We start from the raw sequence: 26,538 nt of genomic DNA, 5'->3' as shown, positions 1-26,538 counted from the left end.
GGCAGAGACAGGTTGGACTGGTTTTGGGATGCAGTGGGTGGAGGGGAAGAGCTGGGCTGGTTGTGTGATGCAGTGGGGGGAGGGGACGAACTGGGCAGGTTTTGGGATGCGGTGGGGTAAGGGGAGATTTTGAAGCTGGTGAAGTCCACATTGATACCATTGGGCTGCAGGGTTCCCAGGCGGAATATGAGTTGCTGTTCCTGCAACCTTCGGGTGGCATCATTGTGGCACTGCAGGAGGCCCATGATGGACATGTCATCTAAAGAATGGGAGGGGGAGTGGAAATGGTTTGCGACTGGGAGGTGCAGTTGTTTATTGCAAACCGAGTGGAGGTGTTCTGCAAAGCGGTCACCAAGCCTCCGCTTGGTTTCCCCAATGTAGAGGAAGCCACACCGGGTACAGTGGATGCAGTATACCTCATTGGCAGATGTGCAGGTGAACCTCTGCTTAATGTGGAAAGTCATCTTGGGGCCTGGGATAGGGGTGAGGGAGGAGGTGTGGGGGCAAGTGTAGCATTTCCTGCGGTTGCAGGGGAAGGTGCCGGGTGTGGTGGGGTTGAAGGGCAGTGTGGAGCGAACAAGGGAGTCTCGGAGAGAGTGGTCTCTCCGGAAAGCAGACAAGGGTGGGGATGGAAAAATGTCTTGGGTGGTGGGGTCGGATTGTAGATGGCGGAAGTGTCGGAGGATGATGCGTTGTGTCCGGAGGTTGGTGGGGTGGTGTGTGAGAACGAGGGGGATCCTCTTTGGGCGGTTGTGGCAGGTGCGGGGTGTGAGGGATGTGTTGCGGGAAATGCAGGAGACGCGGTCAAGGGCATTCTTGACCACTGTGGGGGGAAAGTTGCGGTCCTTGAAGAACTTGGACATCTGGGATGTGCGGGAGTGGAATGCCTCATCATGGGAGCAGATGCGGCGGAGGTGGAGGAATTGGGAATAGGGGATGGAATTTTTGCAGGAGGGTGGGTGGGAGGAGGTGTATTCTAGTTAGCTGTGGGAGTCGGTGGGCTTGAAATGGACATCAGTTACAAACATCTTCAGTACTTAGTCTGTTGTACAGAGGCTAACTTGTTTTCCTTCAGGCTTTTGGTTTCTGTGTATTGTTGCTTGGTCTTTCTTTTGAACATTTTAGGGAAATTTTATTCCCAGGTTTTTTCATCTGTGCTGCTAGCACTGACATTGGGGAACAGGTCGAATGCCTAATTCACAATATTCATTTCCAAAGTCCTCCTGGGAATATTGGCCTCAAACTCATCAAGAGCCCCCTCTGTTGGCATAGTGTGGGAAACCACCTCAATGCTCCTCAGACAACAAGACTCCAGTGATGTGCAGCATGTGGATTGCAGTAGTTCAAGAAAGCAGATCAGCACCACCTTTTTCAGGGCACTTCAGGATAGGCAATAAATGTTGGCCTGGCCAGCTATGCCTACGATACACAAGTGAACCAAAAAAAACAGCATATCTTAGGAAATGTATATTTTGGGACTATCCAGTTGATTAGAGTTATAGTGACACAATACTCAAGTGCTTACTGATTGGTCAGTAATTTTCTTCAAATTCATTCGTGGGAATATGATCATCGCTGAAGAGGTCGGCATTTCTCATCCATTCCTAATTGCCCTTGAGAAGGAAATGGTGAGTAATGTTCTACCAAACCATCACTCTAAACGTCTGTGCACACCTTGCCAATGCATTCACCTCCAAACTCTTTAGCTGCTGCCACACGTGGATGTCACTGGCCCACAGGGAGAGATTGGGGACAACACAGAAAGTGAACATGCTTCTTGAACATCTGCAGTTTGTGTTATACACCCTTAACCATGGTTAGGAAGGGAAGTCTGTCACTTTCAGAGTGAAGGAGTTCCATATAGAAACATATAGATTATGAAGGCAATAGATAAGATAGAAGCAAGCAAGTTGTTTCCACCTGCAGGTGAAATAGAACCAGGGGACATAACCTCAAAATAAAGGGACACAGATTTAGGACTGACTTGAGGAGGAATATCTTCACCCAAAGTGTTGTGAATCTGTGGAATTCCCTGCCTACAGAAGCAGTTGATGCTACCTCATTGAATGTTTTTAAGGCAAAGATCCATAGATTTTTGAACAGTAAAGGAATTAAGGGTTACAGTGAGCAGGTGGGTATGTGGAGCTGACGAGGAGAATGAGGAGACTCTGGTCTGTTCTTGTAGCCCAGGTGTTTGCGTATCTGGTCCAGATAAGTTTCTGGAGTCCATGAAAAGATCAGTCAGGATCTCATTGAATGGCAGGGCAGGCTAAAAGATCCAGGTGACCTATTCCGGCTCCTATTTCTTTTATGTTTTATGTAAGCACTTGGAGAGTAGCTTGCTGGAGGTGGTATTTCTGAGCACAGTAGGAGTCACCGGTTTTGGAAAGTGCTGTCGAAGGAGTTCTGGTGACTTGGTGTGGATATCTTGCAAACGATAAACACTGTTTTTACTAAACATCAGTGGTGAAAAGAATGAATATTGAAGGTGGGTCCTGGTCAAGCGAGTTGATTTCTCCTGATGGTGCCAAACCAGAAGTGTTGAAAATACGAAAAATGTTGGAGAAACTCAGCAGACATGGCAGCATCTGTGCAGACAGAAACAGAGTTAATATTTTAAATTCGATCTGACCCTTCTGCTGAACAGTCATTGGACTCAAAATGTTAACTCTTTTAGTCTACACAAATGTTGCCAGGCCTGCTGAGTTTCTCCAGCACTTTCTGTTTTTATTTCATATCTGTAGCACAGTACTTTGCTTTTATTCGGGTGTTGTAAGATTTGCGCTCAATCAGGCAAGTGTTCCATCACACTGATGACATGCGTCTTGTAGATGGTGAGCAAGCTTTGTGGAGCGGAGAGCTAATTGCTGTAACTCCCAGCCTCTGAGCTGTTTTTGTAGCCAATGTGTTTATGTGTCTGGTCTAGATAAGTTTCTGGTCAATGGTAAACCCCAGAACATTGATGGTGGGAGATTCAGTGACGTTAATACTATGGAATATCAAAAGAAAATTCAATTCTCTTTTGTCAAAGATAATAATTACCTGGCACTGATATGCCACAGCTGGTTCTTGGTATTATCACTCCAAGCCTAATGCTGCCCCGCTCTGCTCCAATTGGACTTGGGATTGTCTCATTATTAGAGGCATTGTGAGTAGACTCATCCCAATGTTTCTGGTGGACGCTATTTTGTCTTAAGATACCTCTTTCTGTTCGATGTTTAAATATTGTCAATAATGGTTTCCCTAATTAGTGGAATAAAAATAATGTGCTCTTGGTATGGGAAAGAAGAGAGAGATTTCCACAAGGTAATGATGTACATTTGAAAAGCCAATACAGGCACAGTGGAACAAATGGCCTCCTTCTGCATGGTAAGATTTCTAAGAGGCTGATAAAGCCCTCCAGAACCAGACAGTTGCTAGGCTGGCCACAAATCAGAATATCCAACACAAAATTGTTTGAGTGGCCATTGTAAGGACACTGTTGGAGAGCTGGCAAGCCTGAGGTCAAATGGAAGAATTGGGATAACTCACTATCTCAGTCACAAGGGAGTATTTGACATGTGCTCAAAGGATTGGGAACCTTTTTCATCTTTAAACATTGCAATTTTAAAAAAGTTCCAGGTCCAAAGTTAGCCCATGCTGTATTGGCTTTATCTCAACCAAGTCTGAGGTGTGGTCTTTCAGCTTCAGTGCCTGCTTAAAAGCTTGTGTCTCTGGGCATAGGGTCAGGGCCCTGATTCCTTTTTCACACAAATAACACATTGGGGAATACAGCATACGACTATAGATTGCAATGCATAGAGACACCAACAATGTTGAGTCAATTCTCACAACAACTGAGGTTACCATAAAGGACCCTTCTTCTCAGCCTCTTCCCTTGCATCAGGCATGGTGATGCTTCGGTCAAATTTCTACCACTAGTCTTCATTCTCGAATCAGCCCTATGGTCCAGTAGGAATATGATGACTATACTGGACTAATAATCCAACTACAATCAATAAAAACCCAAGGATCCCATCCACAGGCTCCATACCCCTCGCGTTGACTATTTAGCCACCTCTGGAACCACAACACCAAAGTGGAAGAAAGTCATATTTGATCCCAAGTGGCAGTCTGAGAGGAGGAAGGTAATCCTAAAGCTAAGGTGATTGTTCTTGGGACATGTGGTGAAAATTAATGTCAATTGGCAAAGATCTGCATTTGAAAGCCAGTCTTAGTGATGGTAACCATGATTGCTGTGACTCCAGACGTGCAACAACATGGCCAACTCTGAACTGACTTTTTAAATGTTAGCTTTCCCGGTGACATTGCCAATCTATGATAGAATAAATTTTGTAAAATCTTACAAGCGAGAGGAAAATTGGTAAATTAATTTTTATATTGATAATAGTTGAGGTGGTGTCTTTTAGAAGAAGGAGGAGACTGCTTGCTGCCTAGAAGATTCTAAACAAGTCAGAGATACAGAGAGAAAATGGAGGTGCTGATTCGCAAATCACTAAATGTATCGATATCGGTCAATAAAGCTATCAATAGCTTTGGTAGCAACACCAACATCCACAAAGGAAAAGAACTGAAGAAACAGGATAGTTATGTTAAATTTGTACTGAACATTGGTTAGACCACACTTGGCGTACTGGACAGATGCTGGTCTGTTTAATAAATAATCTAGAGCTGTTGGAAGAGGTTGAGAAGGATGAGGGCAGTTCAGACATGATATTTATCAGGCAAGGCTGAAATCTCTCTCATAGAGTCTGTCTGTGAGATACGCCTACGCTAATGGATCAATATTTCAAAGCTGAGATTGATAGTTTTTTTTGTTAAGCAAAGGTTACAGAATCGAGGCAGAAGGATGGAGTTAAGATAAAGATCAGTTTCAAGATCTAATTGAATAGCAGAATCAGGGCTAAATGGTCTCCTCTTCTTCCCAAGTCCCTGAAAGATATTGCCAATTTAGTGTCAATCAGTTCAGACTAAAGGTCAGTTCTGTTCTATCGGCCACGCAACTAATAACTGGATGGAAGCCACCCTAAATCATTTTGCATGGCACACCTACAACTAAGCAGAAGGAAGAGGAGATAATGGGAACTGCAGATGCTGGAGAATTCCAAGATAATAAAATGTGAGGCTGGATGAACACAGCAGGCCAAGCAGCATCTCAGGAGCACAAAAGCTGACGTTTCGGGCCTAGACCCTTCAGGGTCTAGGCCCGAAACGTCAGCTTTTGTGCTCCTGAGATGCTGCTTGGCCTGCTGTGTTCATCCAGCCTCACATTTTATTATCTAAGAAGGAAGAGGAGCTTTTGTCTTAACTAAATGTTGCTGAAAGCTAGAATTTGTAGAATAAATTATGCATCAAAATGGTATGTTTGCCTTTTAAAGCACAGTTACAAGACATGGATTATGTTCATTACTGGAAGAAATGGGACTGCATTATAATCTATTTTAATGGATTGCATTAAAGATGCATGATATGTATTATTTTGACTTGAAAAAAAACAATTAAAAAGCTTAATTATCTCACCTCTGGAGACAGCCTGCATCGACTCCAACTTCCTCATTGTTTTTGAGACATGTACATTGTCAGCAAGGTTAGAATCTATCGCCCTGGAAAGGTGACACCCTTTTCTTGACCTGAGAGTGATTTGGCTAAAATGAAGCTCTTTGTTGGCCCACATCAGAGGAAGGTCCAGGTTTGAGTCCAATGTGTCCTGCAGTTGTATCCAAACAGGTTCATTTAAAAACTACCAGAAGATTATTTTGGATGTAGTGCTAATCAAGTGTGAAGCTTCATAAGTGGTGTTGTAGGTGCATCCATCTAAGCAGTTTATTCCATCCCAATACTGACTTGTGACTTGTAGATAGTAGATGAGCTTTAGGGAGTATTTTTCTCTGAAGAATGGCAAGGCTCTGAGCTGCTTTTGTGGTCATTATACTTACATGACTAGTCCAGTTAAATATCTAATCAATAATAACCTCCAAGGTTTTGATAATAAGGCATTCAACAATTAATGCCATTGAATATCAAAGACCAATGGTTAGATTCTTTCTTGCTGGAGATGGTCATTCCCTGGTACTTTGTTACCTAACACTTTTCAGCCTAAACCTGGATATTGTCTAGGTCTTGCTACATTTGGACATAGACAAGCATATGGATAATGATGGGATAGTGTAGGGGGAGGGGCTTAGATTAGTTCACAGGTCGGCGCAACATCAAGGGCCAAAGGGCCTGTTCTGCGCTGTATTATTCTATGTTCTATAATATCTGAGAAGTTGTAAATGGTGCTGAACATTGTGCAAGCGTCAACAAATATCCCTACCTCTGACCTTATGATGGAGGGAAGGTCATTAATGAAGCAGCTGAAGATAGTTGGGCCTAGGAGACTACCCCAATAAGCTCCTGCAGAGATACCCTGCAGCTGAGATCACTAACCTCCAACAACCACAACCATCTTCCTTTGTGCCAGGCGTGACACCAACCATTGGAGAGGTTTCCCCCAATACCCAATGACTCCAAGGTAGACAAACAAGAGACTGGGAGAACACAGCAAGCCAGGCAGCATCTGGAGGAAAGGAGCAATCAACATTTTGGGTATTTTTCAGGAGTCCTAAAGAAGGGTGATACCCGAAACATTGACGGTTCCTTTCCTCCAAATGTCGCCTGGCTTGCTGTATCCTTCCAGCCTCCTGTTTGTCTACCTTGGATCCCAGCATTTGCAGTTTTTTGTCTCTAAACCATTGACTGCAGTTTTGCTTGGTCTCTTCAATGCCAACTTGGTCAAATGTGGCCTTGATGTCTCTCTCACTCCCCCTTTGGAATTTAGCTCTATTGTCAATGTTTGAACTGAGGCTGTGATGAGATCAGGAGCTAGGTTGCCCCGGCAGAACCCAATCTGAGTGTAGTGAGCAGGTTATTGCTAAACAAGAGCTGCTTTACAGCGCTGCATTTGTCTCCATCACTTTACAGATATTTGAGAGTAGACTGACGATGTGATAATTGGCAGGGTTGGATTTGAGCTGCTTTTCATGTACAAAGCATACCTGGGCGATTTTCCACATTGACGACAATGGAGCTGCTCTGATTCAGGAAAGTGGAGAGTATTCCAACATACTCCCGACTTGTGCATTGCAGATGGTGGATAGCTTTTGAAAAGTCAGGAGATGAGGTGATAGCGATGCAGGAGTAATGTCACAGATCTAGTAATCCAGAACTCCAGGTTAACATTCTAGGACATGAGTCCATTTCCACCTAGGCAGACAGTGAAATTTGAATTCATTCAAATCTAGAGCCAGAAGTTATATTGTCATTAAAACACATCTGGTTCACCAACATTCTTTAGGGAATCAAATTCGTTGCCCTCTGCCCTCCAACCCCACAACAATGTGGTTAATTCTTAACTGCCCTCTGAAATTGCCTGAAATGTAATGTTCCAATATAGCTATAACGCTGGCAGATATCCAACAATGTGGGAAATTGCCCAGGTTATGTCCTGTGTATAAAAAGCAGGACAACGTCAACCTAGCTATCAACACCTCACCAGTCTATACTCAATTATCATCAAAATGATGGAAGGGGTTGTCATCAGTGCGATCAAGCAGCGCTTGCAAAGGACTAACCTACTCATTTACACTGGGTTTAGGGAGGCAGAATGTAATGTTAATATTGTTGGACTAGTAATCTACAGGCCCTGGCTAATGTTCTGGGGATACTGATTCAAAACCACTGTGGCAAATGCTGAAACTCAAATTCAATTTTAAAATGGGTCTGAAATTAAAAACTATTTCAATGGCAACCGTACAACCGCTGTTGATTGTTGTAAACACATTATGTGGTTCACTAATGCCCTTTAGGTAAGGAAGTCTATTATCCTTACAAGATTCCTTTAAAAAATACTTGCTGCAGAATTCCTAGCCTCTGACCTCTTGTAGCCACAGTATGCATATGGCTGGTCTAGTTCAGTTTTTGCTCAATGGTAATCTCCAGGATGTATGCCTGAGGTATACACTAGGCTGAGCCTTTTTTTTTGTAATTAGAGTCAAATAAGTATTTTTGAGGTGTAGTCTCTGTTGTAAGGTAAGAGCCTTTGTCAAATTTTCAAGACAGGCTCCAGGATGTTGATCCTGGAGGTGTAGCAATGGAGAATAATTGAATGTCTAGGGAGATGGTTGGAATCTCTCGTATTGGAGATGGTCTTTGTGTGATGCTTTTGTGGTGCAAAGGTTACTTAGCAACTCCTTTAGTAATATGGCAAATCCATCTCAAATCATCAGTAACATGGTATTTCAAGCAAACACCCTGACTTTGGTCACTTTGGCAAAAGATGGGTAAGCAGAATTGAGGATTGTCAGGTCAGTCATGATTTCACTGAATGGTGGAATAGACTCGATGGAATGAATGATGTACTTCTGCACCTACATCTTTGGGTCACCCTGGAATCTTTCTAGTAACTAAAGCAACTGAGGAGCTTTTATCGTGTAAACCTTTCATATTCTTCCAGTTCTGATAAAAGCTCATCAACCTGAATCATTAGTATTTCTCTCTTCTAATGACCCAGCTCGATTCCAGCAGCTAATTTTTATTTTAGATTTCTAATGTTTAATCTCTGCTGTTTTTTTTTGCTATGGCTCAGTAAAAGTTGTTATTGTTAAAATGCTTTGTTCTTTAGCCTCGACATTGGGAGCTAAATGAGAATCTGCTCCCAAGATCTGAAAATGGTAAGCAAGGTGGAGAAAAGGTATAAAATGATAGTCTTTGCAGCTTCCCTGTAGTGCGTGGGAGGCAATCAGAAGACCAAATTAAAACAGAGACAAGGAACTAGAAAATACTGTCTTCCCAGAAAATAGCAACATTTGCAAATGATTATAAATAACTTGAGCCTGTCTTGAAAATTTGACAAAGGTTCTTACCTTACAACAGGGACTACACCTCAAAAATACTTATTTGACTCTAATTACAAAAAAAAGGCTCAGCCTAGTGTATACCTCAGGCATACACAGCACAGGCTTGATCCTCAGATGCAGCTTTGAATCAGCTGGGCTGAACCAAAAACACTCAAGATGCTTTCTAATCAGTCTGGTTAGTGCTGCTTTTTGATGTCTTTGGAGCAGGTGGGACTTGAAGGCAGACCTTCTGGTCAAGGTACAGGGACATTGCCACTGTCTACAAGACCGTAAGATTTAGGAAGATGATTAGGCCATTTGGCATACTGAGTCTGCCCCACTATTCAACCATGCACGATACATTTCTCCATCCCATTCTCCTGTAACCCCGGAATCCCTTACCAATTAAGAACATATGTATCTCTGTCTTCAAGACACTCAATGACTAGGCCTCCACAACCCTCTGAGGCAATAAGTTCCACAGAGTCACCACTCTTTGGCTAAAAAAAATTCCTCCTCATCTTAGTTTTAAAGGGTCAACCCTTCAGTCTGGGGCTGTGTCCTTGGGTCCTGGTCTCTCCTAACAATGGAAACATTTTCTCCACATCCACTCTGGTGCAGGTCTCTCAGTATTCTCTACGTTTCAGTCAGGTCCCTCTCATCCTTCTAAACTTCATTGAGCACAGACCCAGAGTCTTCACCCCCTCCTCATATGACAAGTCCTTCATCACTGGGATCATTCTTGTAAACCTCTTCTGGACTCCTCCAATGTCAGCAAATCCTTCCTGAGGTACAGGACCCAAACCTGCTCACAATATTCTAAATGCGCTCTGACCAGAGCTTCATACAGTCTCAGCAGTACTTCTCTGTTCTTGAAATGAATGCCAACATTGCATTTGCATTTCTAACTGCCTACTGTACCTGCCTGTTAACTTGAAGAGAATCCTGAGCTCCCTTTGTGTTTCATATTTCCAAATACTTACCCCATTTAAAAAACAGTCTCACTTCTGTTCTTCCTACCAAAGTAGATAACGTCATACTTTCTCACTTTGTATTGAATTTGCCTCTTTTTTCCCACTTTCCTAGTCTGTCCAAGTCCTTCTTCAGCCTCCCTGCTTCCTCAACACTACCTCTACCTATCTTTGTGTCATCTGCAAATGTAGCAACAATTGCCCTCAATTCTTTCACCCAGGGTCATGAATGGTTGTGGTCCTAACACTGACCATGCCAAACCTCAGGCACCAGCTGTGATCCTGAAAAACACCCCGTTATCCCACTCTCTGCCATCACCCAGTTCTCTACTCATGCCAGTAACTTGTCTCTAACACCAATAGGCTCTTATCTTGTTTAGCAGCCTCCTGTGTGACAACTTGTCAAAGGCCTTCTGAAAATCCAAATAGATCATGTCCACTGGCTCCTTTTTATCTACCTTGCTTGTTACATCCTCAAAGAATTATAACATGCCCTCCGCTTGACAAAGCCATACTGACTCATTTATATTTTACCATGCATGACCAAGTACACCACAATCTCATCCTCAAGAACCCCTTGCTCTCACTTGATAGCTCAGAAAGGCAATGTAGAGCACATGCTTTAGAAAGGGGAAATTGAGCTTCACATATGTGATTAGATGGAAAAAATAACCGCTTAAAACTAAAACAGAAAGTGCTAGAAAAATTCAGCAGACCTAGAAGGATCTGACGAAAGAAAAACAGGGATAATATTTCAAGTCCAGTGAATTTTTTTCTCTCTCCACAATTATCATTCAAATGGGTACATAAAAAGGAAAGGTTTAGAGGGATATGGGCCAAATGCTGGGACTAGATTAATTTAGGATATCTGGTTGGCATGAACGAGTTGGACCAAAGGGTCTGTTTCCATGCTGTACAGCTTTATGACTATGACTCTGTGAGATGCTGCCAAATCTCCTGAGTTTCTCCAGCATCTTTTTTTATCTTTGTTTCAGATCAGCAGCATCTGCAGTTCTTTGTTCTATTTTAATGAGAAACTTGAGCTTGTTCTTGAATAAAGATTAAAAGGACATTTGACAGAAGTGCTCAAAGTCATGAGCGGACCTTGGTGGAGGTAAATAGAGAGAAACTGTTGCCACTGATGTGAGTGCTAAGAATGTGGGGAGATAAAAGTTGAAGATTTGAAAGGAAAGCAAAAGTGCTGGAAAACCTCTGCAGGTCTTTAAGCATTTGTGGAGACAGAAACAGAATTAACATTTTGAGTCTGTAGTTAAAAATAAAGCCGAGGTATACAAATTTCTGAGGAGCATAAATAAGGAGAAACGTTTAACCTTAACAAAGGGGTCAATAAGCAGAGACACAGTTTTAAGGTAGGGAGTAGCAGGTTTAGAGGAGATTCATGAAAAAACTTTCTTCACCTGGAGAGTGGTCAATATCCGGAACTCAGTGACTCAAAAGGTGGTCGGAGCAGGAACCGTCAAAATATTTGAGAAACATTTCGACAAACGTGTGAAATGTCATTGTATTCAAGGCTCTGGGCCATGTGCTGGAAAATAGGATTAAAATAAATAGATGCTTGGGGACCAGAATGGACACAATGAGCAAATGGCATTTTCCCATGCTGCCAAAATATCTGACTCATATTAGACTCGAAACATTAACTCTGTTTCTCTTTCCACAGATGCAGTCAGACCTGCTGAGTTTCTCCGCACTTTTTTTGAAATAAGAACTTGAGATCACTGATTTTGAGTGGTTGGTATAAGGAGCAACAGCAAAACATGGAGAAGGCATTTTTTAATGCAGATACTGTTTGGGCTTTAGAATTCATGACCTGAGAGTGGAGTCAGGTACAATCATTTCTTTCAAAAGAAAGGTGGGTAATTATATGAAGTGGGAAAATTTTAAAGGCTATGGAGAGAAGGCAGGGAAGTGGGACAAAGTGAGTCACTCTTACAGAGAGCTGATTCGGTCATGACGAGCCAAAGGGCTTTGCTCACAATCTGACTTCTCTGAGGCATAAGATGGGGACAGTCAACATTTCTTGTCCAACCCTAGTTACCCTGAAAGGGGTTACCATCTTGAATGACTGCTGTTTTCACACAACTCGATGCAACTACTCAGCCACTCCCGCAAACAATTAAGATTCACAGAGCTGATGATCAACTTCTCCACCTGGGATTAACAGCTTCGAATTGGGGTGCACAGTGGCTCAGTGGTTAGCATTGCTGCCTTACAGCACTAGGGACCCAAGTTTGACTCCACCCTTGGGCAAATGTCTTTGTGGAGTTTGCATGTTTTCTGCATGGGTTTCCTCAGGGTGCTCTGGTTTCCTCCCACAGTCCAAAGGTGTGCAGGTTAAATGGATTGGCCATGCTAAATTGTCTAGAGATGTACAGGCTAGGTGAATTAGCCATGTGAAATGTAGGGTTACAGGGATGAGGCGGGTTTGAGTATGATGCTCTGTGGAAAGTCAGTGTGGCTTGGTGGGCTGAATGGCCTGCTTCCATGCTGTATGGATTCTACTTATTTAAAAAAAAATTGTCAGTAACGTTACCAGAGCCAATAAACAACATGTTGCTGACTCTGCGATTTTGAAGGGATCTGCTATTGAGTGTTCAAAGATTCTACTTGTTCGTAGTAATAAGCACCTTCAAATATGATGTAAATAGAACACTGCCATTTCGGGTAGTAAGTAGTCTCAACAGTGGGAAAAGTTAAAAGTCAAAGTTAGCGAAGTCCCAGGGAAGATCTTTGTCAGTACTCATTGCCAATCCTGATGTAACTACCATCCCAGCAGGAGACACTGCCTTCAACCCATTCTAACTGGCACCCTGACATTCCCTAGAGATCCAGCCAACATCATTACATTTCCTCTGGGTGCTCTGGTTCCGTCTTACAGTCCAAAGATGTGCGGGTTAGGGTGGATTGGCCTTGCTAAATTGTGTCCAGGGATGTGTAGATTAGGTGGGTTACAAGGGGACAGGTCTGGATGGGATGCTTTTGAGGACTGGGGGGCTTGTGGATTTGTTCAGCTGAAGGGCCTGTTTCCACACTGTAGGGATTCTATGGCTTAATCTATGATTTATTACAACAGGTTGTCAGGTCATTATCACATTGCTATGGTGTAGTCTTGCTGTGCATGAACTAGCTGCTGCATTACCCCATGTTACAACCATGTTTGCATTTCAAAAGTACTTCACAGGCTGCAAAACACTTCGGGACATTCTGAGGTATCCAACGAAGCTGGATAATTGCAACCTTCTCTTTTCTTCAGACACCTACTTTTCCTCCAAATTAAGCTAAACACCGTAATTTTAAAATTTTCTTCATTATCCAAATATTTCCATGGCCCTACCCCTTTCCTCCCTATCTCTGGCCCAACAATTCCACACTGATCCTCCCCAGAATCTCCATGCTCTCTGATTCTGGACTCTTTGAACATTTACAAAAGTAATTGTCACAACATTAACAGTCATAACTTCAGCAGCCATGGCCTTAAGCTCCGGAATTCCTTATCTAAAAACCACCACCTCTGCCCCTATTTAACACCCACCTCTGACCAAGCTTTTGGTCTCCTGACTTACCTCCTTGGCTCAAAGTTTCTGAAAATGCTTGTAAACCAACTTGAGGGGCTTCATCGCACTCATCATCATTGGTAGTCCCTCACAGACAAGATTGACTCTCTTCCACTCTCAGGGTGAGTCTGTAGGTGTCAGTTCAGACCAGTGCAGTTACTGCAGGATCTGTTACACTTGAGACAGAGGGTGGTTGCGGGAAGGGGTGGCTGGAGTATTGGTGTGGTACACTCCTTTACTGTTTTTGTCTGGCTTCCATTTATTTTCCTAACGGTAAGTCTCGAGGTCCTCAATGCCTTCCCAGATGCTCGTCCTCCACTTTGTATGGTCTTGGGCCAGTGATTCCCAGGTATTTGTGAGAATGCTGCACTTCACCATTGAGGCCTTGAAGATATATCACTGAAACTCGTGGGGGTTGCAAACTTCCTCAACTTTATGACCACCTTCCACCCCAACCTCAAGTTCACCTGGACCATCTCTGATACCTTTCTGTCGTTCCTGGACCTCTCCATTTCCATCACTGGTGACAACCTCGAAACTGATATATATTTCAAGCCCACCAACTCCCACAATGACCTAGACTACACCTCCTCTCACCCACCTCACTGAAAGAATGCAATCCCTTACTCCCAATTCCTCTGCCGCCACAGCATCTGCTCTCAAGATGAGTGTTCCACTCCTGAACATCCCAGATGTCCTCATATTTCAAAGACCGCAACCTCCCCCCTCTCAGTGGTTGAAAATGCCCTCAACCGCATCTCTTGCTTTTCCCACACATCTGCCCTCACACACCCACTCCCCCAACAATAAAAACAAAGTCAGAAACCCGCTTGTCATCACGCATCACCCCACTAACCTCTGGGTTCAACACATCATTCTGCGCCACTTCTGCCACCTGCAATCTGACCCCACTACAAAGGACATATTTCCCTCCCCACCCTTATCTGCCTTCCGGAGGGACATCTCTCTCTCTCCCTACTCTCTTGTCCGCTCCACACTCTACACTAGCCCCACCACCTTTCCCTGCAACTGCAGGAGGTGCTACAGCTGCCCCTACACCTCCATTCTAGGCCCCAAAATAGCCTTTTACATCAGATAGATGTTCACCTGTATATCCACTAGTGTGGTCTACTGCATCTGCTGTTCCCGATGTGGCCTCCTCTACATCAGGGAGACCAAGCAGAGGCTTGGAGACCACTTTGTACAGCACCTGTGCTCGGTTGATGACAAACGACAATAAGTTCCAGTCGCGAACCACTTAACTCCCCCTCCTACTCCCTGGACGACATGTCCATTCTGGGTCTCCTCCAGTGTCACAATGACGCCATCCGGAAACTGGAGGAACAGCACCTCATATTCCGCCTTGGAAGCCTACAACCCAATAGTCTCAATGTGGACTTTACTAGTTACAAAATCTCCCCACCCCGACCTCATCTCAAGACCAACCCTCCCTCTCATTCCTGCTTCCTTGACCTGTCTATCTTCTCTCCCACCTATCCGCTCCTCCCACCCCACAGACCAATCTCTACCACTACCAACCAGCACTCACCTATCACCATCCCACCTACTTCCCCCAGCCCAACTCTCCCCTCTTGATTTCAGAGCCCCCTTCCCCTTGTCCATTTCTGAAGGAGGTTCCTACACCTCTGACACTGCTTGACCTGACCCAAAATGTCAGCTTTCCTGCTCCTTTGATGCTGCCTGGCCTGTTGTGTTCCTCCAGCTTCACACTGTGCACTGAAGCACTTCCTCTGTCAACTGCTTGCCATTCTGAAGCTGGGAGCAGAACACCAGATTGGGTACTCCCGTCTGATCATCACACTAAACGCTATTTAATTGGTGCTGGTTTCTAAATGCTTAATAGGAGTTTAGAGGGAGTTTTATTTTGTATCTAACCAGTGTTCAGCAGATAATGCATTTGATTAATATGGAATTCAAGTCTGCTGTCCCCTGCAGAACTTGGAAGTTTTGCACTATGTCTTTTATGTGATGTGCCTTAACTAGGACTACTCAATAGGAGAGAGTTTTAAAAAAGCTTCACTCTGCATCCAAATTATGTTGCAAATAACTGGAGCATGTTTATCCAAAGTTATGCGCCAGCATACAATGAGACCATTGGCTGAGATGATCAATACAGGCACTGCCAGACAAGGTAGTATAACCAATGCTCAGGGAATCAGCGCAGGCAGCTTGGAAACTAGGCCACTGTGGTTAACCACAGCAACCAGCAGTTTAATGCTGAAATTGGTCTGTTGCTGTCTCTCCTGCAGTCATCACAGCTCCAGATCTATCAAACCTCATTGATCGTCAGTGCCGTTCCCCAATTTTATGGGGAATGCAACTGTGTTTCACAAAGCAAATTATCCATTAGGAAGCAATAGTTTCATTTCAGCAGAAGCTGCACTCCTCTGTTTGAGAGTCATGTGGAAAGTGCCATTTTTTCAGTAACCAGCTTCAGGCTGTAAGTTGCAAAAGAAAGCCAACTCCTAGCTGATCCCACCATTTTCATTCACCTGTTCTCCTCTCTTCACCAACTCACTGGGTCTGCCCTTGCTTTGTTTGTGGATGTGGTGGCAATCAAACAGGCTCCTTTGTCCTGGATGGTGTCCAGCGTCTGGAGTGTTGCTGGGGGCTGCACCCATCCAGGCTAGTAGCAATTATTCCAGCTCACTCTTGTACCTTGGAGACGGTGGACAGGCTCTGGGGAGTCAAGAGGTGAGTTACTTGCCACAGTATTCCTAGGCACTGACCAGCCCTTGCAGCCATTGTATTTATGCAGTCGGTCTCCAGTGTCCCAGGTACTGGCATTCCCTCCCTAAACCTTTATCTCTTTCTATTTCCTTCTCTGCCTTTAATAAATCTCTTTAAAACCCACTTTATTAACAAAGCTTTCAGTGTTTCTTTCTTGTAATCTTTGGCTCAGTGTCCATTTTTCTCTTTGCGCTTTAATTACATTAAAGATTCTAAATAAATTCAAGTTGTTGTTTGATCTGAACAAGTTCTCCCAGGTTAGGTTATAGGGGAGGTTCAATGCAAAATAAAACTGCTATCCACGTGTCACACAAGATTTCCTTTTAGCATTTCATTACAACACAAACTGCACTCCAGAAATAATTAATTGGCTATGAATCACCTTGGGATGTCCTGAGGTTGTAAAAGGCACTACAAAAACACAAATCTTTTTCAAGTGCATTATCGTCTGACTGCTGTTCCCACCCTTGTAAATACATCCGTCCCACAATTCACTAAAGCTCCCTGATGTTGCAGCAGCTGACACACAAGTCAAGAAGTCCCGTTGCAAAGTGACTTTTATCCAAGACAAACTGTGGAGCTATAGTCGTGGGGCTGTAAGAAAATACTGGCACTTGTGTCTGTAATGTTTGGTTTATTGACTGGAAGAAACAGGCCAATTTATAACTCTAGTTGTGCAGCTGCCCTGCTGTTCAACCAGACCAGAATCTTCAGTTCCATTAATTCACACCAGTTAAAATGCAAGCGGTTTAAAACCATCCTGCTAACAATATTCAAATAACCACACACTATCAACGACCATAAGCAGCAGGGCAGTGAACAAGGTACAGTACAGCGGGGCTGAGGGAGGAGGCTATAGTTTCCTCCAGCACTCCAGAAGGTTGATGGGAAGGGCGCAATGTCAATGAATCCCTTTTCATATGCGAAGGAAGCCAATGAGGTGAATAATGACAAACTATTTCTTCCAGACAACCTAAAACAACTGGAGTACAATTAGAGCTAGGCCATTCAGGCACAAAATCAAGAAGCTCTCTCTCTGTCTTGCAGCATTGGTTGTGGAAATCCAGAACATTCTCTCCCAAGGAGGTCTACTGAAGTCATAGCAGGTAAATGTAGTTGAGTTGAGGCCATGATGGGATAAAATGGCATTAAAGGCTTGAAGGGCTGAGCAGCCTCATTTTGTCACTCTGGAAAGAGCCCATGAAACACCATCTTCAGGCAAGGAGGACAGAATTTTTTTTTGACAGCTAGTGATGTGCTTCTGTCAGGACTCAGCCTGAGTCACAAGAAGGTATGGTTATATCATATTGATACTTCAGGGAATTAGCACATGTACATTGATTCACAAGAGCTGGAAGATTATGAGATTTGGTCCTTGAGCTTGACCTGACTGTAACCTCAACTCCACTTTCCCACTTACGACCCCATGTCCGTCAGACCATAACCCTCACTTCCTTGTCAATTAAAAATCTGTCTAATTTAGCCAATGAGTCAACCATCACTACTCTCTGAGTACAGAATCCAAATGTAATGACCCTCACAAGTTTCTCCTCATCCCATCTTAAATGGGGAGATTCCTACCTTTTAAACTGTAGCCTCCAGTTCAAAACCTCCTCATGAGGGGGTCCACCTTCGTAGCATCTACCCTATCTGGCATTTCATCTTCTGAACTCCAAAGCTCAGTCATTCCTTATAACTCTAGAAATCGAGATGAATGAACCTCCCCTGAATTTCAAAATTAGTTTTGCCCTCTCTAAATGGGACCAAACCATGCAAGGGCCCTTTTGATCTGCATTATTCAGCATGATGTTAAACCAACAGCCCACACCTCCAGAGAGACCACCAGTCCATTGTGAATACGGCCTCCCAAAATCTCTTCCGTAAGCAGCTCCCTGTTTACATTTTGGGCTGTGTTTAATCTTCTTTTACTCCATTTTTATTTACTCCTTTGTGAGATGTGGTGTTGCTGGCAAGGCCAGTATTTGTTGTCCATCCTTAATTGCCCTTGAACTGAGTGACTTGCCAGTCTATTTCAGAGGACATTTAAGAGTCAACCACATCTCTGTTGGTCTTAAGTCATATACAAACTACACAGGGTAAGGGCAACATATTTCATCCTCTGAAGGAATTTAGTGAATCAGATGGATTTTTGTGACAATTGATTGTAGAGACACAGTCACTAAATAATTTCAGATTCTTATTCACTGAATTGAAGACATTGCAGCATAAATGATTAAAACGGGCAGCAACAATGGAATATTAATTTTAAAATTCTAAATGTTTATCAGAGTCATTTCATTTCGACAACTCTCTCCTTCTACAAGAGTTACTGGCCAAAAGAGGTGGAGTAAGCCATTCAACCCCTCTGAGGCTGTTCCACCCAGCAGAGCTTGTCCATCCACCTGTCCTGGTCACATATCCTTTTAGATCCTGGGCTAGCAAAAACAAAATCACTCAGATTTCAATGATTATTTAAGACAGGATCTGCTGCTTACTGCAAGAAAGTTTTCTGGTATGCTTTTTGTCCAGAAGCATTTGCCATGTCTAAGTGAGGTATGTCTCTCCTTGTACATGTTGGTACAGCTAGTACTTAGGAAGGGGAATAGAAATGTTGGGTCTGTACTCATTGGAGTTTAAAAAAACGTGAGGTTATTTCATTGGAATGGCAGCCATTTTGGACCATATTGGTGAACACTGCAGCAGCCAATTCACTTCCCACAGTTCATTCTTACTTATGATTGCTGCTTGCCTTAGTTTTATATTCTTATGATAAACCTTTGTATCATTCTTGCACTGGCCCCTTTCACTTGATCACATTTCTGAGTTCAATCATTTGACCTGAACATAAATATATTTAATAAATAATGTAAATAAATACAATATATTAGATGTTGTGTTCAGTAAATGAACAAAGTGATGTGACCTTTGGAAGCAGTCCGAGCATGACTTGCCCTGCACTCTGGTCCATTGTTATATGGTTTCATTTTAAATCCAGTGCACGAGGAGAGACTGCAGACAGCCTCACTGTAGATGGATTAGGAAATGCAGTAACGGAATGGACAACACATGAAAGGACTCATCAAAGCTGGAAGGTGAAGTAAGAAACTGTTCTGGACCCACCCCGTTGAAATGAGAAATATGGACAGAGACACTCCAAGGACCATAACATACACAGAACTTGAATATTGTTGAGAAGGTGAAACATATTTATGAAGCTTTTTATCTCCTGTTAGATATGGCTGGGCAGCACTTGCTGAACAGTCTCAACTGCACTAATGGCTAAATTAATAACCAATTTAAAGCAGTTTCAAGCTTGTAACATGATTCATTTATACTCACTGGAAGCCATACACATTCTGACACTGTGACCATTCTCTGCAAACAGGAGGAATATGTTCAAGCTTTGTTCCTTCTTTAATATAACCAGGAGCTGAAGAAGCTCGCCGTTCCTTTCACTAATGGCAACACCTTCAGAAATTAGAGTCAGCTTGCCAACAAATCAACATGTCATAGAATAAACTGTTGTGATCATCTGACATTTGGCATTCTTGAGTCTGTCCTGGTGGGCGCAAGATGAAAAACCTTTGGCAACATGTGCCCCTTTTCAGTAATATTCAAGTTCTGCTCCACTAACTGATTCTACAAACAGAGGTCTATCCCTCCTTAGAATTGGCCGTTACATTCTCAACAGCTGCGAACATGCAGGTACAACTAGGTTTTTTTCCTGCTTTCAAGTCAGATGGACCAGGGAGCACACCAGCAAACACTGGCAGACATCTCCCCACCCTTCATAGCCAGAAGGAGAGACAGGTTCAGGAATATATGAGATTTCCCTTCCACACACAGACACACATTAAGGAGTTTTATCATTTCCGTGCATAAACACGAGCATGTCCACATGCTCAGGGGCAAGAGCTGAGCGTTTGCTATAAATGCCATGCCCCGCCTCTGTGAATATCCAGCTGGCTGGCACCACAGTCGCTGGTACAGCAAGCAGTTTCCTTGCTACACTGGCGAGGAGTGGGTACTGGGTATGGTGTGTCTTCCACCACTGGAGCGGGTCCTGACAGAGGGAGGATGCCTCACTGGTCTGGAAGTTGCTAATCTCCTGCTCGGCCTGCTGGTGGACAGAGTTGGCCGACACGCTCCTCACGTTGCACAGGTCTCCCAGCAGGAACTCGATGCCTGAGTCGTGCTTGGGCTTCTTGGTCGGGTTGGGGCTGATGCTGGACAGTTCTGGGCCGGAGCGCCCACTGGTCGGCGGGTGTAGGCGTGCCAGTTCGGAGGCCTCGCGTTTGAGAGCGTGAAGGGTCTCCACCCGCTCAGCCTGGCTGAGGAAGTCCAGCCCTCGGAAACGTGGGTCCAGTGCGCAGGCCAGGTTGAGGACCTGGTTGACTTCGTGGTCAGAGTACCACTGATTGAGGTCGGCACAGATGGTCTGTTTGATATCGTGGGCCAGTGCTGAGTCGCTCTCGTTGGCAGCCAAGTGCTTGTATACCAGGCTGGTAATCACTGGCTTCACTAGCGACAGGCTGGAGAAACGCTCCTTGGTAAAGGTGGACGTGGCAATGGCCAGGGGCTTAAGGATGTCCACTATATCATGGACCACTTGCCAGTCATCCAGCCTCAGCGCCAAGCCCTTCTCCTGGAGGCTCTCGCTCAGTCCGTCAAGGAAATGCCGATGCTCCTGCAGGCTCTGCAGCACACTGTGGGTGCTGTACCACTTCATGTTGCCATTGAGGAGCATCTTGGATTGGATCTTCAGGAAAGGCTCACTGGAGCCCAGCTTGTCCCTCAAGGAAGGTGAGGAGATGATGGACTCCATTAGCTTCTTGCACCGAGTCAGCACCCTGAGGATCGAGGGCTGCTGCAAGGCTGAGTCAACGCAGTTCTGCAACACGTGGCCAATGCACGGTAGGGTCTTCCAACCCATCTTGGAGGCAGCCAGCTTGACGTCAACATTGCTGACCATGACAGAGTACGAGGTTCGTTCCTGGATGCCCCACTCATTGGCTATTTCCAGGAGGGCCACCTTGATGTTCTCCGCTGTGGTTTCCTCGATGACAGGGCGGCTGGACAGCACCTGATGCTTGAAGTCAAAGGCCCCATCAATGTGGTGGACAATAACTGTTACATAGGAGCAAGCACACTCATGCTTCCACAGGTCAATGCTGACCGAGCAGTGATGCAGTGGCTTCATGGAGTCCATCACCCTCAGCTTCGCCTGGTTGTGCCTGTCCTGCAAGACAGACTGAGCAAAAAAACTAACAGTGGGAATCTTGTAGGTGGGCTCCAGAACACTCATCATCTGGACAAAACCCTCCCCCTCGATGGTCTTCAATGGCAGTAGATCAGTCACAATGAACTCCGAAATGGCCTTGGTTGTTCTCCCAATCGGAGGTGTGACCCCTTTCACAGTCCTGGATGTAAGATCTTGTGGGTACGGATCTACACTCTTCTGCGGTTCAGAGGTGCCGCCAACCAGCTCATTGTATTCATGCCTGTGCTTGTAGATCAGGTGCTGCCTCAGGTTGGTCGTGTTGCCACTATATGACAACCGGACACCACACAGTTTGCAAATAATTTTAGTCTTGTCAAGGATACGTCCCAAAGCATCTCCCTGGAAACCAAAGAAGGTCCAATAGCGGCTCTGCGCCCGCCCCAGACTCACCAGGTTCTGGGTTCCTTCCAACATGGTGCTCGGGGCATCCCTGTTCATGTGGCAGATGCCACCGTTCTGCAGGTTGACCTTGTGGGCATGGATGATGGAGGCCACTAAGTCGCTACAGTTGTATTGCTCACGGGAGTTAACGTGGCTCGTGATCCCATCGGGAACTTTGTTTTGAAGGTCTTGAAACAGCTTCATCAGCAGTTCCTTCTCCCCAAACTCATACTTGAAGTGTTCACCTACGGGGAGAAGAACACAACTTTCAGCCGTCCTCTAATTACTGATTTCTAGCTTGAACATTTCACTAGGACAGATATCCCAATCAGTCCTTACCCAGTTTTAGCCCCAGGGTCCTAGCGTATTCCTCTCCAATCCACACCAGCAGCTCAGCTCCAGCAGTAATTGTCTGGCACACCCGGTAGTAAATTTTACTGCGGTACTGAAAGACAGTCAGATTGTGTTCCTCTTCGCTTGAAGCACATGCCACATACCTGTAGGTCAAAAACAGGGTACTACTAGACAGCCAGTTCATTTTGCATATGGAGTCGGTCAGGGTAGTCAGAAACATCAACCAAAACACTAAACTGAATACTGGCTGCGCATCATACACCCATTCCAGGATCCCTTCCACCAGTTAAAAATTATGCGTGCATAACGGGTGGTTAATTGAAAATACCCCTCAGTAATTCAGGACCAAAAGTAATTGTTGAATGAAGTGGGACAGGAGGGTAAGAATAACTGGATTAAGATGTGCCAATGTGACTCAAACCCACATTCAGTTTTTTTTTGGTGCAGCAGTTTGCTGTTGCATTTATGAACATATAAACATATTGAGGATCAGGAGGCCACTCAGCCCCTCAAGTCTGCTCCGCCATTCAGTAAGATCTGATCATTGATCTGATTATTCCACGTTGCTGTCCAGCCCCATGACCTTTCGCCCTTTTGCTTATCTGAACTCTTACTTCTCTATGCTTCTAACTTATTGCTGGACATTTTATTTTATGGTGGCATGGTGGCTCAGTGGCTACAATCCTCACAGCACCAGGAATCTGGGTTCAATTCATGCCTTGGGCAACTGTCTGTGTGGAATTCGCACATTGTCCCGGTTTCTGTCAGGTGATCTGGTTTCCTCCCACAGTCCAAAGATGTGTAGGTTAAATGGATTTGCCATGGGAGCTTGGCCATAGTGTGCAGGTTAGGTGGACTGGCCATGGGAAAGTGTCCATAGTGTGCAGGTTAGGTGGACTGGCCATGGGAAAGTGTCCATAGTGTGCAGGTTAGGTGGATTGGCCATTGGAAATTATCCATAGTGTGCAGGTTAGGTGGCTTGGCCAAAGGAATTACATGAATTGGATGAGATGCTATTTAGATGGTCGATATGGTCTGAATGGCCTGACTTCATACTGCAGTGATTCTATGATTCTTAATGTTCTAACTTTTCCCTTAAGAATTGGTACTTATGAATCTGTACCTTAGTACATAAGATAGCGATGTAAGTGGCGATTTCCAAACTTTTCACTGTACAATTTCAGCATATGTAACAATAAAACTAATTCTAATTGTCAAGAATTTATCTACCTCTGCCGTAAAAATATTCAAAGATGTTGTCTCTACAGCCTTTTGAGGAAGAGAGTTCTAAACAGTTATGACTCTCTGGAAGAAAATAAATTCTCATCTCTGTATTAAATGGCCTTATTTTTAAACAGTAAGCCCTAGCTCAAGATTCTCCTCCAACAGCAGACATCACTTCCACATCCATCCCGTCAAGATCCCTCAGAAAATTATATTTCAATCAAGAGTAAATGCTAAAACCTGGACAGATCAAGATATAGTGATATGATAGGCATACAGGAGCACTGGGGTTTCTCTGTGGTAAGGTTCGAGGAGTTGAGAGATGGAAAATAAAAAATGCAGGAGCAGTAGTGTCAAGAGAGTGTAATTATAGTGTGACACATTTACATTGGCATTCACTGTAAGTGATGTGGAAATAGGAATCTGTAACAACAAGAAGACACAAAAGATTTGTGACAAAAAGGTGGTAATTGGAAGAAAAGAATTATGGATAGGGAGGGCTGGTAGATGTACCAGCAGAAGTGTAAATTACACCCCTATGAAATGCCCTGGAACATTTTTTATGTACAAACTGCTGTAGAGATTCATACCAACCCTACCAGCCTGGGCACTGCATTGCTAATTCTAAGGCAGAAAGCAAAGCGTTTGTGACACTGAAATATCAGGGCAGTCATCTCTAACTCCAGAATAATCTGTCTGTCAAAAAAATGTTGCCAGATTAAATTATCAGGAATATAATTCAGTGAAGCAGAGCACACAGTGACATATCACTGCAGTCAGACTCCATGCATGAATAAATTGTTTTGTCATAAAACTTGACTCACATATCCTGATCCTTCAATGAACAATTCTCTACAACATATGGCAGATTCACTACCAGTGCCATCTCAAGGCGCAGTGTCCCCAAAGTAGTTCTCACATCTTAATATTGATTCACTTCTCTCTGTCACCATTATATCTGCCTTCCTCATATAATGATAGCACTGGAGGCAGCCCATTGTGTCTACACTGTCCCTCTGCAGAAACAATTCACTGTCCCACCATTTTGCTTCTCCCCGCATCCCCTGCCTGGAGCGGATAGAGTTATAGCAAGTTGCTGAAGCAACAACATTAGTCACGCCACAGCCACAGTTCTGTGTTTAATTTTGGTTGCCACACTATAGGAAGGATGTGGCTGCAATAGAGTGGGTGCAGAAAAGATTCACCAGGACGTTTGGCTTGGGCTGGTGCAATTCAGATGTGAAGGGAGACCAGTTAGGCTCAGATTCTTTACCTTAAGATAGAAGTAGGGTCTGACTGCACTGTACAAAGTTCCAAGGGGCAAGGACAGAAATAGACAGAGAAACCTTTCCCTGTGGTATAGGGGTCAATAACCAGGGGCCACAGTTTTAAGGTAAGGCGCAGGAGGTTTAGAGGAAAAATGTTTTCATTTAGATGGTTAAGAGTACCTGGAAAGGGAGGTAGAGACAGGAACCATTAAGACATTTAAGAACTATTTAGATGAACACTTGAAATGCCATAGCATACAAGGTTAAGTACTGAAAATGGAATTAGAATAAATGGATGCTTGATGACTGGCGTAGACACAATGGGCCAAAGGGTCTCTTTCTGTGCTATGAGCTCTCTCTGGTACCTCATCCAGTTAGCCTTCGATTCATCGGAAGCATCCACGTAATAATAGGATCCATTTTCTTGCAGCTGCAATAGAAGAAAATAACAAATGTAAACATTTCCAATAACTTTTCAAAAAGGAGGGATCAGCACATCGGAGAAAAGTTGACGAGGCTTTGGTAGGGGGTCCAGAGGAGGTCAAATGACAGAACTGAAGTGGAAAGCTTGTTTCTCTTTGTGGGAATGTCTAGGCCCAGGGCCATAATCTCAGGACAATTTAAGACAGAGATGAGGGTGATCTTTTTTCCCCAGAGTGAGGTGAACTTGCAGAATTCTTTCTCACAGAGGGTAGTCAGTGCAGGGTCACTAAATATATTCAAGGCTGTGTGAGTCAGTTTTTTAATCAGTAAGGGAATCAAAGGTTATTGGAAAAAGGTAGGAAAGTGGAGTTCAGGATAATTAGATCAGCCACGATCCTATAGAATGGGAGAAGACTTGATGGACTGAATGGCCAACTTCTGCTCCTACATCTTGCAGCCTTATACCAGGGACAAAGGATATTTCATCTTATGCTTCCATGAGATGTGCATTTCGCTGTCAAGTCCAGCATTTATTGCCTATTTGCCTTTGAACAAAGTGGCTTGCTAGGGCATTTCAGGGAGCAGTTCAGAGTCAACCACATTGATGTGGACATGGAGTCCAACTTAGGCCAGTCTAAGTAAGGATAGCAGATTTCCTTCCCAAACAGGTATCAGTGAACCAGACGGGTTTCTACAACAATTGACACTGTCATGGTGACTGTTTCTGAGACTAGCTTTAGATGATGGATTTATTACAGGAATTAAGATTTCAGTCTGCGATTTTAACCCATGCTCCAGAACACTAGCTTAGGTCTAGGATTTACTAATCCGGTGACATTTTCACTCACCACTAGCCACATGTTCGATAAGGTGGTGAGACTAGAGAAACCAAGATCTGGGAAAGTTAACAGTAGATTAAACAGAGATGTCTTTTATTCAGTCATGGGATGTGGGCATTGCTGGCTGAGCCCAGCATTTATCGCCCATCCTTAGCTGACCCAGCAATAGTGAAGGACAGGTGATATGTTTCCAAAGTAAGGATGGTGAGTGGCTTGGAGAGGAACTTACAAGCTGTGGTGTTCCCATGCATCTTCCTTGAGGGAAGTGGCCATGGGTTTGGAAGATGGTGTCTGAAGAGTTCTGATTAATTTCTTTTTAGTGCATCTTGTTGACAGTACACACTGCTGCTACTGAGCATCAGTGGTGGAGGGAGTGGATGCTTGTGGATGTGCTGCCAATCAGGTGGGCAGCTTTGTCCTGGATGGCGTTGCGCTGCTCGAGTATTGTTGGAGCCGCACTAATCCAGGCAAGTGGGGAGTATTCCATCACACTCCTGACTTGTGCTTTGTAGATGGTGGGCAGATTTTAGGGAGTCAAGAGGTGAGTTACTCGTCGCAGTATTCCTCTGACCTGTTCTTGTAGCTATTGTGTATA

At 44.2% G+C, this 26,538-nt stretch overlaps 1 protein-coding gene across 1 annotated transcript in view; it reads right to left on the bottom strand.

The window, feature by feature from the left end:
* Positions 1-16,887: 16,887 nt before the first annotated feature.
* The window catches only part of LOC125447257 (E3 SUMO-protein ligase ZBED1-like), a 31,658-nt gene continuing 22,007 nt past the window's right edge, over positions 16,888-26,538 (bottom strand). Inside the window, exons 5-7 of the mRNA XM_048521542.2 lie at positions 25,047-25,111; positions 22,175-22,332; positions 16,888-22,080 (exon numbers count right to left, since the gene is read on the bottom strand). Of these exons, the coding sequence (XP_048377499.2) occupies positions 20,027-22,080; positions 22,175-22,332; positions 25,047-25,111 (2,277 nt within the window). The 3' untranslated portion in view covers positions 16,888-20,026. The remainder of the gene's footprint in view (positions 22,081-22,174; positions 22,333-25,046; positions 25,112-26,538) is intronic.

This window comes from Stegostoma tigrinum, chromosome 38 (assembly GCF_030684315.1).
Source record: "Stegostoma tigrinum isolate sSteTig4 chromosome 38, sSteTig4.hap1, whole genome shotgun sequence".
NCBI lineage: Eukaryota > Metazoa > Chordata > Chondrichthyes > Orectolobiformes > Stegostomatidae > Stegostoma > Stegostoma tigrinum.
Note: the sequence above shows the minus strand (reverse complement) of the source record. Positions and strands in the feature narration are given on the sequence as shown.